At 39.1% G+C, this 16,446-nt stretch overlaps 1 protein-coding gene across 2 annotated transcripts in view; it reads left to right on the forward strand.

Annotated features, from left to right (window-relative positions):
- LOC132142855 (complement C3-like) overlaps window positions 1-16,446 on the forward strand; it is a 200,469-nt gene that overhangs the window by 139,142 nt on the left and 44,881 nt on the right. Inside the window, exons 1-16 of one of the 2 annotated variants that reach the window (XM_059553038.1) lie at window positions 5,664-5,815; window positions 5,891-6,086; window positions 6,228-6,396; window positions 7,050-7,123; window positions 7,203-7,291; window positions 7,505-7,587; window positions 7,681-7,768; window positions 8,217-8,319; window positions 8,406-8,526; window positions 8,604-8,719; window positions 8,974-9,120; window positions 9,263-9,466; window positions 9,599-9,790; window positions 9,872-10,015; window positions 10,094-10,223; window positions 10,584-10,625. The exons of the other annotated variant lie outside the window; for it this stretch is intronic. Of the exons in view, the coding sequence (XP_059409021.1) occupies window positions 5,745-5,815; window positions 5,891-6,086; window positions 6,228-6,396; window positions 7,050-7,123; window positions 7,203-7,291; window positions 7,505-7,587; window positions 7,681-7,768; window positions 8,217-8,319; window positions 8,406-8,526; window positions 8,604-8,719; window positions 8,974-9,120; window positions 9,263-9,466; window positions 9,599-9,790; window positions 9,872-10,015; window positions 10,094-10,223; window positions 10,584-10,625 (1,969 nt within the window). The 5' untranslated portion in view covers window positions 5,664-5,744. Of the gene's footprint in view, window positions 1-5,663; window positions 5,816-5,890; window positions 6,087-6,227; window positions 6,397-7,049; window positions 7,124-7,202; window positions 7,292-7,504; window positions 7,588-7,680; window positions 7,769-8,216; window positions 8,320-8,405; window positions 8,527-8,603; window positions 8,720-8,973; window positions 9,121-9,262; window positions 9,467-9,598; window positions 9,791-9,871; window positions 10,016-10,093; window positions 10,224-10,583; window positions 10,626-16,446 lie in introns of those variants that run through there. 2 annotated transcript variants of the gene reach the window in all.

A 16,446-nucleotide genomic window follows, 5' to 3' on the forward strand; every position in this document is an offset into this window, starting at 1 on the left:
ACTAATTCAGTGTTACTCAAACACTCTGTAGTGTGCACACGTTATAAGTGTTCATTTAAAACTGAGGATTTTGTTGTGGGGTTTAAAGGGTTTAAGATTTAAGATGAAGACAAAACTGCATGAAACATAATTTAACAGTAATAAACTGTACTTAATTTACAGGAAACAAACTGTAGAAAAACTGTTATTTACTGGCACCCCTGCTGCCAGTAAATAACTGTCTTTCTACAGTTTGTTGCCGTAAATTAATGGTTGCCAGCAAAAAAAGCGTTTTTCTACAGTTTGTTGCCATTAAGTCAAGGAAAAACAGTATTATACTGTAAAATGTAAATGTCAGATTTACCAAATGAAAAAAAAAGTTAATTTAACTAAAATATTTGTGAACATACATAGAAAAAAAAATATTCAAATTCATACACTGATAATGAGAGTAAATACTGAACTCAACTGTATTAATGTGTGTTTGCACAAAAGATATCTGTTAGTTTAATGTAGTTTTGCTATTCACCATTGTGCTGGAGAGTAGAGCCTGTGCTTGATTTTCTGCTGCTTTATATAAAGACAGTAAATGTGGAGTTGCTGATACAGTGGTGATCTCTGTGTCAAGTACTTCAGCACATACATGTGTGCTATAGTTGACAATGAGCTGCAGTGATTTGAGTAAAAGTCATGCATTTAGTTTCTTTACTACTACACATTAAGTGTTTGCATTTTTATATTAAGAGATATTTCTTCTCAGTGGACTCAAATGAAATAAGTTCATAGTACTAACATCGTAGGAATGCTAGCTTTTAAACGCGAACTGTTTGAAGCAGTGGGAGTTGAGTTAATTTCCATGGTAGAATTTACGGTAAAATACTGTTAAAAAATAAGAGTGGTAAATGAATGATTGAAAGCTGTAAATTAACAGTACTTTACTGGCACCCCTGCTGCCAGTAAATTACTGTTATTTAACGGCAATTTCTTTAAAAGTGTACAGTACATACATACAGAGAATCGAAATTGCGTTACTCTCAGACCCCGGTGCATACAGATAAAATTAACATTAAAGTCTAAAAATCTAGATCAAATATAAAATGTAGATACAACTATACAATAAGGGAATGTAAAAAATAAAAATAAAAAAGGCATATAATAAAATTTAAAATAAAGTTAAAGCAGCGCAAGGCAAATGACAGATATAGTGCAAATCAATGAAGTGAACAACAGTGCAGATAAAAGATTTTTAGTGCAAAAAAATCCCTTATTAAAAATCCCTTATTAAGTCTGATTAAAGTGACAAGTGACAAAGGTTTCAAGAGCAGTTATTTTATTTAACTGACTGATGAGGTAGTGGAATGAGGTCAGTTCCATGCTGAATGAGGTAGTGAGCAGACCAATTCGGCACAAAGTGACTAGTGCATGCCATCATATAACTAGTGTGGGGGGGGTTCATAGTTCAGTGGTGCCTGGGGCAGAAGAGGGGAGGGGGGGGGGCAAGTTCGGGAGGGAGTTCAGCTTCCTGACAGCCTGGTGGATGAAGCTGTCCTTCAGTCTGCTGGTCCTGGCCTGGAGACTCCACAGTCTCCTCCCTGATGGCAGCAGACTGAAGAAGCTGTGTGATGGGTGAGTGGGATCACCTGCGATGCAGAGGGCTTTGCGAGTGAGACAGATTCCATAAATGTCCTGGAGGGAGGGGAGAGAGACACCAATGATCTTCTCAGCTACTCTCACTATGCGTTGCAGAGTCTTTCGGCAGGACGCATTGCAGGTGCCATACCAAACAGTGATGCAGCTCGTCAGGATGCTCTCGATGGTGACTCTGTAGAAGGTGTACATGATGGGGGACGGGGCTCTGGCTCTCACAGGTCCTCTGTGATGTGCACACCCAGGAACTTGGTGCTGCTCACTCTCTCCACAGTCGCACCTTTGATGGTCAGAGGAACGTGCTGAGTGTGTGCTCTCCTGAAGTCAACAACAATCTCCTTCGTCTTCTCCACGTTCAGAGAGAGATTGTTGTCACTGCACCACTTGGCCAGGCGGCTCACCTCACTCCTGTAGTTTGTCTCATCTTTGTTGTTAATGAGATCCACCACAGTCGTGTCATCTGCAAACTTAACCCTCTGGAGTCTAAGGGTATTTTTGGGGCCTGGAGAAGTTTTGTCATGCCCTGACATTTGTGCTTTTTTTCAGTTTCTTATAAATATCTAAATGGTTAAAGTCTAATCTCACTGTAATCAGCACAAACTGGGCTATAATAATATATGAGCAGAAAAAATAGTGATGTGTCACTTGATTATACATTTAGTCAGGAATTATAGTTTGGAAAATGTCTAACTAGTAAAATGTTTACACGTTATGTGAAAACTAGTACAAGTATATAAATAAATAAAAAGAGACTTACTCATGTTTATGATCTCTGCTGAATAAAGTGCTTCATTCTTTTTTTTTCTGAGGAAATCCATTTCTCAAATCCTCAACCACATCGCATCTTTTTGGGGTGATTTATGTCTTATTCCTCTCATCGCGAAGCAAACAATAAAATAAAAAAAACTTGAAGAACAGTCTCACTGCTTTTTCTTCTGTGTGGGCGTATTCAATCCGCGCGCTTCAGTTTGAATCTGAATAGCGCGTTCAGTGCGGGGGCGTGGTCACATTAGATATAATGAAGGGAGACATGAAAAACGGACATCGCGTTGTTTTCATATGGATTACTTTATCACAGAATATCTGTTTTCGGCGGCACTTGTTTAGTTTAAAAGTAGACATGTCAAGCTTTCTATAGATATCTCTCTCATGTCTCTTCGTTGAGTATTCACTGAGTTACAGTTCATTTTAATGATGTGTTTGTAAATGAAGATCAGCGCAGACAAAGGCTGCAGACAGCACACCTTGTTTGTTATCTTTATTTTTTGAGTGCACAAAGTTTTGTTGTTATTATATCTGTATCCAAAAAAAGTAGACCCTTTACAGATTCGATTGATGTATTGCATGACTAGCCGTTCAAAGCACTTCATGAGGATGGGGGTAAGTGCAACAGGACGGTAGTCATTGAAGCAGGATGGAGATGGCTTCTGCGGAACTGGAATGATGGTGGTAGTTTTAAAACATGTGGGAACAACAGCCTGACTCTGTGAGATGTTGAAAATGTCTGTGAAGACATCAGTGAGTTCTGCTGCAGAGTCTCTCAGTACACGCCCAGGGATGTTGTCAGGACCCGGAGCTTTGCGTGCATTGATCCTGCTGAAGGATCTCCTCACGCTGTCTGAGGTCAGCGTCATCACCTGGTCGCCGAGAGGAGGTGGAGTCTTCTGTGTAGTGGTGCTATTTTGTTGCTTAAAGCGAGCAAAGAAGGTGTTCAGCTCGTTCAGTAGAGAGATGTTGCTGTCTCAGGTCCGTGGTGGGGGCTTGTAGTTCGTAATGGTCTGTATCCCCTGCCACAGGTTCCTAGTGTCTCTGCTGTCGCTGAATTGATGAGCTATCCTCCTGGAGTGTTGTCTCTTAGCCTCTCTGATGCCACTGGACAGGTTGGCCCTAGCTGTTCTCAGGCCCACCTCATCTCCAGCTCTGAAGGCAGTGTTTCGTGTTTTAGAAGCAGTCTTGAAGAACTTCTGATGATCCTTCTGGCCACACTTTAATCTGTTTGTGAACTGGTTTGGCGACTTTAATGAATGGTCTGTATGCAGGCATTAGCATGACAGTGATGTGGTCTGAGGCTCAGAGGTGGGGAAGGGGTAGGGCTTTGTAAGCTCCTCACTGTGTGGTGTAAACAAAGTCCAAAATGTTATTACCTCGTGTTGGGAAGTTAATGTGTCGGTTTATTTTTGGAAACACACTCTTTAGGTCAGCATGGTTGAAATCCCCAGCTATAATGATAAAAGCATCAGGGTGTGCTGTCTGCTGCTCACTGATGTGCTGGTACAGTTCATTTAGTGCGTCATTCCTGTTGCTGATGATGTTGATTGGGGGAATATACACTGAAATGAGCAGTATAGCAGTATATTCCCTCGGCAGATAGAACGGCCGGCACTTAATAATCATAAACTCCACCAGGGGTGAGCAGTGTTTGCTGATCACAACAGTATCGCGCCACCACGCGTCATTGATGTAAACACAAAGCCCGCCGCTGCAGGTTTTTCCTCCCGCGACGAGAGCTCTGTCCGCTCGATAGCACATCAGCTGGTCGAGCTGAATAGCGCAGTCTGGAACGCTGAGCCGTGTTTCCGTGAACACAAAAACACAACAGTCTCTTACAGTCCTCTGAGTTGAGCGTAGTAATCGAATGTAGTCCAGTTTATTTTCCAACGAGCGTACGTTAGCGAGTACGATGGTGGGGATAGATGGCTTGTGTGGGTTAGCCGTTAGCCTAGCCCGGATACCTCCGCGTTTACCCCTCTTCTGCTTCCTCTCACACCGCTTGTGGCGCCTCCGCTGTGGGCGAGATGCAGTAGTGGGGGGCGGTGATGGTGAAGGCCTCCTTAGCAGACCGAGATCCCGCAGCTGTTCTGCGTGCGTGGAGTTTAACTGTAAAAATGCGGTTCTGCCGACATCGAGCAGAAACTCGTGACTGTATTAGCGCTTACAGACAGGTAGACGCAACGACGACGTACAAAAACACTGCAAATCACAAGACAAAAAACACGAAAACACCGTTCTGTCGGGACAGAGAGAAGCCGCTGCGTGTGGACGCGCCGCGATCAAATATATAATATAATATAATGCAATATAATGTAATATAATATAATTTACACAGTCAATTGTGGCGGGGGAGGCGTGGTTTAACAAGTCTGCAACGGGAGAGCGAATGAAGAGACGAGCGGTGGTAAGTGGTTCAGGTGAGAGACAATTAACAGCTGGATCTCATTGCAGTGATTGGCGTGGGAAACCGGTATTTAAGCCGCATGACATCCGGAGAAGGACGAGAGAGCTGAGGACTCGTGGGGAATCAGAGCAGAGACGAGCTGGAGAAACCTCGAAGCAGACAGCAGTAACGTAGAGTGGAAAGACGTTTGAATGTGTGCGCATGTTGCGCGACTTTATTTTCTATGCCATTTTTGTTGATCAATAAATACCCACGAGCCTCAGTACGCCGACCCCGGTCTCCTTCCTCTTTGATCGTTGAACCTTACTACATAGATAATATAGATACACAGATTATTCAGATGTTTCTTAACTTTATTGTCCTTCTATTTGTCATTTCAGTGGAGGACTCATTTGAACCTCATTTACATAAAAGCACAGTTGTTGAGTTGAAATATCTAGGACATATTTTAACGGCTATATATGCTGTTTGTTCATTCTTTTGACCCTTAAAAGATCAACAGAGCAGCTGCCAATTTACCAAAGGTTGAATTTACACAACCGGTTTTTGCAGGTCATTTACAGGAAATCTGAACTGGACTGCATTGAACTCTTCATGTCCTTCATGTCCGTTTGATGCACAAAACTGAACTCAATATACTGACAGCTGCTTTACTTAGACACTGAATGAGTTTTAAATTTGAGCTACGTGAATTCAAAATATTGGATTCATATTTGATTCATAAAATCTATAAAAATAGAAAACTGTTATTTCAAGCATAAGTATAATTTGCTATACTGCTAGACTGTAGATTGGTGAACTATGTGTCTGTTTATTTATAACTCAAATGCAAACAGACAGAGAGAGTGATCAGTTTGGACTCTGAGGGTGGAGGAGGTGGGTATAAATCTGAGCTGCTGCAGCTTCACAGACGCTCACAGGAATAGACACACACACAGTCAGGATGGAGGTGAAGCTGCTGTTTCTGACTGTTGTTCTGCTCTCCTCACCGCTCCTCACACTATGTGACCCGCTGTGAGTATCAAACACTGTTTTTTCATGGATTCACTGACAGATCTGTTCTCAAACGCTCTGATTTGATCTCCTCAGGTTTGTTCTGTCGGCTCCTAATCTGCTGAGGGTGGGTTCCTCAGATAACGTGTTTTTGGAGGCTCAGGATTACTCTGGAGCAGCTCTCGATGTGAAGATCATAGTAAAGAACCACCCAAAAAAAGACAGGGAGATACTGTCTCAATCAGTGAGACTGACTGAAGACAAAAATTTCCAGATGCTTAAAGACATAAAGGTGATGCCACTTTGACATATTTTTTGCTTGTGGAGGTGTATGTGTTATGCATTATGTACAGGTTGACAACTTAGTTTGTAAAATGCCTTTAATTTTTTTTATCAAAATTGGCAGATGACTAATTCATTTTCTGTCATTTAGATTCCTGATGATCAGAACTTCTTCTCTGACGATCCTCTGGAGAAGCAGTATGTGTATCTACAAGCTCAGTTTCCATCTGTCACTCTGGAGAAAGTGGTCCTGCTCTCATTCCAGTCCGGATATATATTTGTCCAAACAGACAAACCCATCTACACACCTGCTAGCACAGGTACCATTAAGTGCTGAAAACACGACGGATATAGAGTGAATAGAACTTTACATTTGTTACATCAGCGTGACATCATAAAGCAATTAAAATCAATTCTGGAGTGTCAGTGGATTCTAAGTAATTCTACAAAATGTGTGTATATGCTTTTAAAAATTTTATTTATTGATATTTATTTGTTCTTTTTTTTTTACTGAAATTTTTTCAGACAAAAAAAGAGGTCTTGAAGTGACTATAAATTGCATTGCGTGTCAAATCGTCTGAAGCAAAAAAAGAAAGAAAAAAAAACATTATATGTTAGAATATGAGATACGCCATTAGACTGTTATAGCTATTACTAGCCTTGTGCTCAAGGTCATGACATTTTTATTTTAATAAGTGAGATTAATGATCGTAACAGGATTGATGCAAAATCTGAGGACACAACTACTTTTTCATTAAATATTATGAACTTTTTGATTAGTTGGCTAAAATCCACTGATAAAGATGAGGAATTATTATTATCATTTTTTTTTTTTTTTATGATTATGATGTTTCGAGGGCTATAATAATGCATAGTAAAAATTGTTGTGAACTATTTATGGTTTCATTTTAACACATTTAACAGACAAAAATAATAATATATTAAACTTACAAACAAAGTATCTCTATTGCAGTCCAATACAGGATATTCTCTCTGACGCCTAACCTGGAACCACTCAGTCAGTCTGGAATCACAGTGGAAATCATGGTACACACTGTTATTTCACACACACTCACGGTCATTCATAACATTTCAGCTGTTCATTGTTATTTATGTATTCCTGAAGAATCCACAAGGCATCACAGTTTCATCAGAGAAGATTTTTCCAGTGAAAGGCATGAAGTCTGGGAAATATGCCATTCCTGAGATGGCCAGGTGTGTAAAACACTATCAGGACTGAAGCTACTGAATCTGAGTCAAACAACAAAACTTAATTTTTATCAGTCTATGACATCTGCTTCAGGACAGTTTCTAATAATATATCAATAAACGTCAGGAAATCCTTAGCTGGTCATGGTCTGTTATCATGTTTTAATGTCATGAACAAAGACGTGTGTATGATTCTGGATGTGTTCTGTTTTTTTTTAGTCCTGGGATCTGGAAGATTGTCACACTGTTCTCAAACACTCCTCAGAAGACATTTACTGCAGACTTTGAGGTCAAAGAATATGGTAAAACCTGATTGTTACATACAGTACATTTAATAACAATTAAAATAATGTATTTATTGATTTATTTGTGTCTTTTGTCTGGTTTGGTTTTAGTGCTTCCAGCATTTGAAGTGAAATTAAAGCCCAGCAAGTCCTTCTTCTATGTGCATGATGAGAGTCTGACAGTCGACATTGAAGCCAAGTAAGACAACTTATTTTTACTGTTTTTATAATCAGTGTTTAATGTGTGAGCACACTGAATTAAAATAAAGTTGTATGTAAGCTACACAATAATTAACTATATATGTGCAACTCTTGTCCTGATAGTTTAACTTTCAAATGAACAAAGATAATTATCTATTTACTACAATTATTTTACTGATCGTATTAGCATAGTTTCAGTTGTGTCTGTCACTTCCAGTCGATCTGCACGAACACTCAAACTACTAACACTTCTCAAAACAGCGTCAGAGTACAAAAATTAAAATACCTCATATTGTTTAAAACCTGTATGACTTTCTCAACACAAAAGAAGGACTTTTAGAAATGATAAAGCTGCTCTTTTTCTATGTAATGAAGTTTATGTAGATCAGGAACAGTTGTCGTCATTCAGTTTTACTGAAGAGATACAGTAGGATGTGCTTTTACAGGTACCTGTTTGGACAGAAGGTGGATGGAAATGCGTTTGTGGTGTTTGGTGTGATGGAAGATGAGAAGAAAACAAGAATTCCTGCATCTCTGCAAAAAGTTCAGGTGAGAGACTATAAACACCTTAGACACCAAAAATCACATTTCTCCTCTTGTAAACTGATGTTGCTGTGTTTCTCTTATATGAGTAGATCGTGAAAGGAGAGGGTACTGCTGAACTGACCAATCAGATGATCACTAAGACCTTTCCAAACATTAACCAGCTGGTTGGACGATCCATCTATGTTTCAGTCAGTCTATTAACAGAAAGTGGTAAGACTGGACAGATCTGTCTGCACATGTTTACCTGCACGTGTGTGATTGTAGGAAAAGCTAATCGTGTGTTTCAGGCAGTGAAATGGTGGAAGCAGAAAGGAGAGGCATTCAGATTGTGACGTCACCGTACACCATCCACTTCAGAAAAACACCACACTTCTTCAAACCTGGGATGCCCTTCACTGTCTCGGTAGCTGATTTACACATTAAACTCTATTCTGTAAAAGGAAATGGCACTCATGTGCAAGACGCTGAAAAGCAGTGAGATGCGAGTGTCGTTTACATAGAGGAACTGTTAAAAAGCAGCACAGACAAAGGTTTTTTATTTATTTATTAAAAAATTTTTCAGTTATACAGTTAAAGTTCTCTGTTAATTAGAAAGTAAAGAATGGCTGTAGAAAATGTGGAACAATTTCATACATTTTTGTCTGGTTTTTATAAAAGGTCTATGTAACAAATCCTGACCAGACACCTGCTGAGAATGTGAAAGTGGAAGTCAATCCTGGAGAGGCCAGAGGTCAAACAAGAGACAATGGCATTGCAAAGGTTACTGTCAACACTCCGGGAGGATCTTCATCACTGGAGATCACTGTAAGACCTGCCATAACTGCACTGGTGTTCAGTCAGTTTCACTGGTGATCTAGTGGACAATAGATCAGTTAACAGATATTAAATAACCAATAGAGCATATTGTTCACAGCACATCAGAAAACAATTTATTTATTATTTCCAGGCAAAAACCAAAGATCCAGAATTAAGTGATTATCAGCAGGCAGTGAGGAAAATGACGGCTCAGGCCTACAAGCCCAAAGACGGCTCCAAAAACTACCTGCACATCATCATTGATGCTGCAGAGCTTCAGATTGGTGATTCAATGACAGTCTATCTGAACACTGGACGAAGCCCAGGAGTCAAAGATCAAGACTTCACATACATGGTTATTGACAGTCATGACATCATTCAAGCAGAGAAGTTATTAATTTAAGTAAAACGTGTGTATTGCTTTTGTTTAAAATTTATTCTTATGAGTAAATTAATATCTTTATTTTCTCATTTGCCTCATTTTCAGATCTTAAGTAAAGGTCAGATCGTTCAAGCAGACAGGTTTAAGTGGAAAGGACAATCTCTAGTGGCTCTGTCTGTGACTGTAACCAAAGACATGGTGCCGTCCTTCCGCTTTGTGGCTTATTACCATGTGGGCTCGTCTGAGGTGGTGTCTGATTCAGTCTGGGTCGATGTGAAGGACACGTGCATGGGAAAGGTGGGTTAGACATAACAAGATGCAACTGAGGTGCCAACTAGGTCTGTTTTTCTGACACACCATCTCTTGTTTTAATAACAGCTCCAGATTAAGGTGAAGGACAAGATGAATACCTATGGCACAGGAGATGAGGTCAAGCTGCAGATAACTGGAGATCCTGGAGCTAAAGTTGGTCTGGTGGTGGTTGACAAGGCTGTGAACAAGAAGAGACTCACTCAGACTCAGGTGAAGGATCTTCATCAGCATCTCAACAGTCACTGAACTCTTGAGACTGGTTTATAAATTGTCTCTTTGTTGCTCTAGATCTGGGACGTCATAGAGAAGCATGACATCGGCTGTACAGCAGGAGGTGGGAGGGACAGTATGGGGGTTTTCACTGATGCAGGTCTGATGTTTGAGTCCAGCACTGCAGGAGGAACCAACACCAGAACAAGTATGTTTGTATATATGTGTAATTTCTTCATTTTGAATAAATATATATATATATGTTTTTTTTCTTTAAAGATAATCAAAAAGTCACTATCAATACACACCATGCATTAGAAATAATTTCCTATATACATCAGATTTAGAAATTCGAGACATTTAGTGGTAAATTCACTAAACAGTTAATGGTTTATTGTATTTGCCCCTAAATGTCTCCAGTGTTTATAGGTTAATTAATTTAAGTTACTATGATCACTGCTGAAACAGCACTGCACCTAGTTAATATTTATTATATATTAATATAATTTCCGCTTCATGCACCAGGGTGTAATTGCTAATTTCATTCTAATAATTTTTTTTTCTCTAGCTCCTTATTGTCCCATCTTTTCAAAGAGAAGACGGCGATCAGGTGAGAAACAGCAATTCTGATTCATCCCTTTTAAATATTAAACATGCTTTTAGAGTCCCTCTCTTCTGTTAGAAACAGTTTTCGGTTCAGTGTACTGGTGATCCGAAAACCGATGCAACCGGTTCTTGACTCGAGAACAAGAACTGCTCCAGCAGTGGGCATGTACGTGTGTCGTCTGGCTCAGCTCGGTGTTCATCTTCAGTTCTCTCTTCACAGCAGTGTGCTGTTTGAGTAAATGAATTACTCCGGGATATTGGTTTATTCTGACTCAGAGGGAGTGTCAGTCACGTTAAAAAAGTTAACAGTTTAATTCATTTGTGGATTAATGCTTATTGGAGACCCGAACCGTTTCAAACGATTCAGTTCGATTTGGTGAACTGGTTCAACCGGTTCACTAAGAAGAACCAGTTAAATAGAACAATTCGTTCGCGAATCGGACATCACTACTACAGAGTAGTGGAGCTCAAATTTTGTAAGCACTTAATAGACTTAAAATTCACACTTTTTTTGCATGCTGTAGTTTCACTTGGTTGATTACGCAAAACTCAAATAAAACAATTGTTAATTTGATTGTAATAAAACCAGGTCACAATTACCAACTTAACACATACAGACAGTTACTATCTTCCCTCTGCTTTACAGCACCTCATGTAATGGTACAGAAAGTACCAAACTAAAGCAAACACTGATCTCCATTATGGTTGAATCATTTTAACCAAAAAAACATCAAACATCTGATCCTCTGTAGTTCTCAATAACAGCAGGTTTTTATCACTAGTGCACAATCATCATTTAATTAGTCACTTAATTATCTCATTAACTTTAACCCTTTGAGGACTTGGGATATGACTTGAAGACTTGATTGTGACTTGAAAGTCCCACTTCTGGTATTAAGTGCAGTGGTCAGGATGGTAAGTCGGTGTAGTGTTGCTGGTTACAATAGCACTGCTGGACTGCATAGGATGCCGATCGCGATGCGGGAGTTAAGACCGTAGTTTGAGAATTACATAAATATTAGTGTTCAAAAAGTTTGCTGCTAAACTGCTTTTAGATCTTTGTTTCAGTTGTTTCTGTGATGTACTGAAATATAATTACAAGCACTTCATACGTTTCAAAGGCTTTTATCGACAATTACATGACATTTATGCAAAGAGTCAGTATTTGCAGTGTTGGCCCTTCTTTTTCAGGACCTCTGCAATTCGACTGGGCATGCTCTCAATCAACTTCTGGGCCAAATCCTGACTGATAGCAACCCATTCTTTCATAATCACTTCTTGGAGTTTGTCAGAATTAATGGGTTTTTGTTTGTCCACCCGCCTCTTGAGGATTGTCCACAAGTTCTCAATGGGATTAAGACCTGGGGAGTTTCCAGGCCATGGACCCAAAATTTCAACATTCTGGTCCCCGAGCCACTTAGTTATCACTTTTGCCTTATGGCACGGTGCTCCATCGTGCTGGAAAATGCATTGTTCTTCACCAAACTGTTGTTGGATTGTTGGAAGAAGTTGCTGTTGGAGGGTGTTTTGGTACCATTCTTTATTCATGGCTGTGTTTTTGGGCAGAATTGTGAGTGAGCCCACTCCCTTGGATGAGAAGCAACCCCACACATGAATGGTGTCAGGATGCTTTACTGTTGGCATGACACAGGACTGATGGTAGCGCTCACCTTTTCTTCTCCGGACAAGCCTTTTTCCAGATGCCCCAAACAATCGGAAAGGGGCTTCATTGGAGAATATGACTTTGCCCCAGTCCTCAGCAGTCCATTCACTATACTTTCTGAAGAAGATCAATCTGTCCCTGATGTTTTTTTGGAGAGAAGTGGCATCTTTGCTGCCCTTCTTTACACCAGTCCTTCTTCCAAAAGTCTTGGCCTCACTGTGCGTGCAGATGCGCTCACACCTGCCTGCTGCCATTCCTGAGCAAGCTCTGCACTGGTGGCACTCCGATCCCGCAGCTGAATCCTCTTTAGGAGACCATCCTGATGCTTGCTGGACTTTCTTGGACGCCCTGAAGCCTTCTTTACAAGAATTGAACCTCTTTCCTTGAAGTTCTTGATGATCCTATAAATTGTTGATTTAGGTGCAATCTTAGTAGCCACAATATCCTTGCCTGTGAAGCCATTTTTATGCAACGCAATGATGGCTGCATGCATTTCTTTGCAGGTCACCATGGTTAACAATGGAAGAACAATGATTTCAAGCATCACCCTCCTTTCTGCCATTCTAACCCAATCAGCCTGACATAATGATCTCCAGCCTTGTGCTCGTCAACATTCTCACCTGAGTTAACAAGACGATTACTGAAATGATCTCAGCAGCAATGAAATGCAGTGGAAAGGTTTATTGGGATTAAGTTAATTTTCATGTCAAAGAAGGACTTTGCAATTCATCTGATCACTCTTCATAACATTCTGGAGTACATGCAAATTGCTATTATAAAAACTTAAGCAGCAACTTTTCCAATTTCCAATATTTATGTAATTCTCAAAACGTTTGGCCACGACTGTACATGGTGGGTAATATAATAAAAAAACGTTGCAGCCTCTTAGATGTATGCTCTCTTATAAGCATCCCTAGTTACAGTTTAATGTTTGTGCCCTTCTGTAATTAGAAATAAATATTAGAAAACAATACAAAAAGGCAATAATGTTGTCTAGCTTGAACAAATACAGTTTATACACTGTAAACAAGCATAGTTGGGTGATCAGTTCAAGATTTTAATTTACCTCATTTCAATTAAAATAAATTGAGGAAATCAGAAATAAATACACAAAATAATTTTTCTTTATAAACAAAAATAATGTCATTGTAATGTTGTACAGGTTCTAATGACTTTTTCCTGTTAATACATTGGACAATGTTTTATATTTGTTATAAGACAGTGACAGATGATGTCACTACATAGATTTGAAACAAATACCCATTGCTTTCACTTGGCTGTGAAAGAACTGATGTAATCATATTTTGAATCCATTCAGCCGATCTCCGGAATTTAGTATAGCTTAGCATACATCATCGAATCCTATTAGACCAGTAACATCGCGTTCAAACATGACCAAAGAGTTTCGATATTTGTCCTATTTAAAACTTGACTCTTCTGTAGTTATATTGTGTAGATAAGACCAGCGGTAAATGAAAAGTTGAGATTTTCTAGGCCGATATGATTAGGAACTATACTTAAATTCCGTAATAATAATCAAGAAACTGTGCTGCTGTAACATGGCTGTAGCAGGCGCAGTGATATCACACAGCACCTGAAAATTGTCCCCAGCCTAGTTAGTGGATGTTTCTCAATTCCAAGAACACAAAGAACAGACTTGTTCCCAGACGTGTTCCCAGGCTACCTTGAAAGAATGAACTCGGAAGAACACAGGAACACAGAATGCATCTTTGTGAGAACTGAGATGCGCTGTGATCTTGTTGATCAAGTCCCAGAACATTATGAGCAAGACATAATAAATAACATCACAAACTATGTCATATTAAAACATTTATTTCAGATTGATCGTCTTTCATAGACATACATGATAGGAAATGTGTGCGTAGTTGGTGTAGGACAAAGTATGTTGATTAAAAAGCTAAAAATGCTGTGCAGTTTTATATAGCCTTCAATATAATGCACAGAAGAAAAACAAAATAACATTAACCTGTAACTCGCCATGTCCCTGAAATGATTGTTTTGCTAAATTAAGCTGATCTTTGGGCTAACATAAACAACCCACTATATTTAATAAATGAATTGGGTTGATTATTCACAGTGGGAGGATCAGGTCTTCAGATGAATTATGAATTAAATATTTTTTGAAAATTTGATTATTTCATTTCATCAGAGTATGAGAAAGGAAATTAAAAGGATGTATCAGTATAGTTTTAATTTATATAACATGATAAGACAATTATTGTTACATGTATTTATCTGTCATGAAGTTGATAAATGACACTGCAATAGACTAATGTGTCTGATGTGTGCCATTTACATTTTTATGAAACTTAAAAAACTACTACATTGCAAAGCATAGACTTTTCCTCCCCTTGATTTCAAGAAAATATGCTGCTCCTCGTTATTTTAAAGTGAAGTAATCAAGACACTTTTATTTCTACCGGTCAGTGATGATTCTGAAATGACATACCTGTAATATGTTGCTATAGTAACGAATATCATGCGAATTGTGCTCTTATTTTAGTGCAGTTGTCTCACAGTGGTCAAATATTGAGATAAACCTTATAAACTATCATCTTTTTTTATTATATATATATATATATATATATATATATATATTAAATTGGTATCTTCTCCGATACCCATTTTGTGAACATTATCGAGCCGCTTCTTTTCAATCAGCTGGAATGATTCAGGAAATTCTACACTTAATGTGGCTTAATGCATTAAAACGGATTTTTTAAAACACCAAACTCAGTAAATGCATGAATAATAAAGCATTCTATTCACAGACAAGCAGATGAGTCCAGAATAAGAATGCAATGCGTTTAATAGAAAGCCATTACCCTAAAAGGAAAACGCTTAATGTGGCCTAATGCATTAAAACGTGTTTTAAGAAGAGCAAACTCAGTAAACATTTTTAATAAAACATTCTATTTACAAACAAGCAGGTTATGGGAGGAAAATGCTTAACACATAATTAAACATGTTGCGTTCGCATTCTAGCTCATATCTGCTTGTCTGTGAATAGAATGCTTTATTAATGTGATTCTTTATTAGAGTTCCTGTACCCCAAGTGGTAGAGCATTGTCTTAACAAGCGCAATGTTGGGGGTTTGAATCCCAGGGAACACATGATAGGAGAAAATTGTTAGCCTGAATGCAATGTAAGTCACTTTGGACAAAAAGTGTCTGCTAAATGCATAAATTTAATTTAAATGTAATTAATCATTTGTTTACTGAGTTTGGTCTTTTTAAAACACCGTTTTAATGCATTAGGCCATGTACTTTTCACTTGTGATTCAATGCATCAGACATAGTGTGTCAAGTTAACAATAAACAATTGTGCTTTATAATGAAGGCTTTGTAAAACTGCAAGGAAGGGTATAACTGCAGCCTGGAGATCTCCAAATAAGGGCGGGAACTCCAAAACGGGGTGGGAGCTCCAAAATAGAGCATGGCTTCCTCCCATTGACAGACAGGTGCATGACACGCACGCACATTTTTCCCTCCAATCCACTTAAGTGCAAACTCCGCCCCACAGCTGATTCTGAAGTTTTTATTGGTTGTGTCAGTTAAAGTGTTTCCTATACTATGCAACAACCCCTAAACCTAACCCGCCATAGACATCATATAGGATGTCTGTGTACCCCACACCTTACCTTAACCAGTGAAACTGACTGAATGGCAGGATTGGCAGTTCAGGTGATAAACAGTTAATAAGATTATGTGATATGAGACTCACCAGACAATGGCACCTTTTTAGTTACACCCAGCATCACTACCTCCTCCTAGCCTGCGAATGTCGTGCCCCAGGATGGCCCATTGCTTGGAATAAAACGATAGAGTAAAATCTTTCCTCTCCACTGGGACGGCTCCTGAGTAATTCACATTTACATCATGAAGCAGAGGTTCAGACTTGGGTCCAAACACCACTGGCCACAAGCTTTGGGCTCTGCTCTCATGGAGACCATTTATTTATATAGCATATTATATTTCAGATGAACTAGAAACAATGTTTAATTTATAAAGTTTTATTTTTAAATGTATTTCAGTAACAATTGGTTGAAGCCTCAGCCAATGGTGAAAGTTTTTGAGAAAGGAGACCCCGCCCCATTTTGGAGGTTCTGCCCAATTTTGGAGTTCACGCCCCATTTTGGAGA

This window comes from Carassius carassius, chromosome 6 (genome assembly GCF_963082965.1).
Source record: "Carassius carassius chromosome 6, fCarCar2.1, whole genome shotgun sequence".
NCBI classification, from domain to species: domain Eukaryota; kingdom Metazoa; phylum Chordata; class Actinopteri; order Cypriniformes; family Cyprinidae; genus Carassius; species Carassius carassius.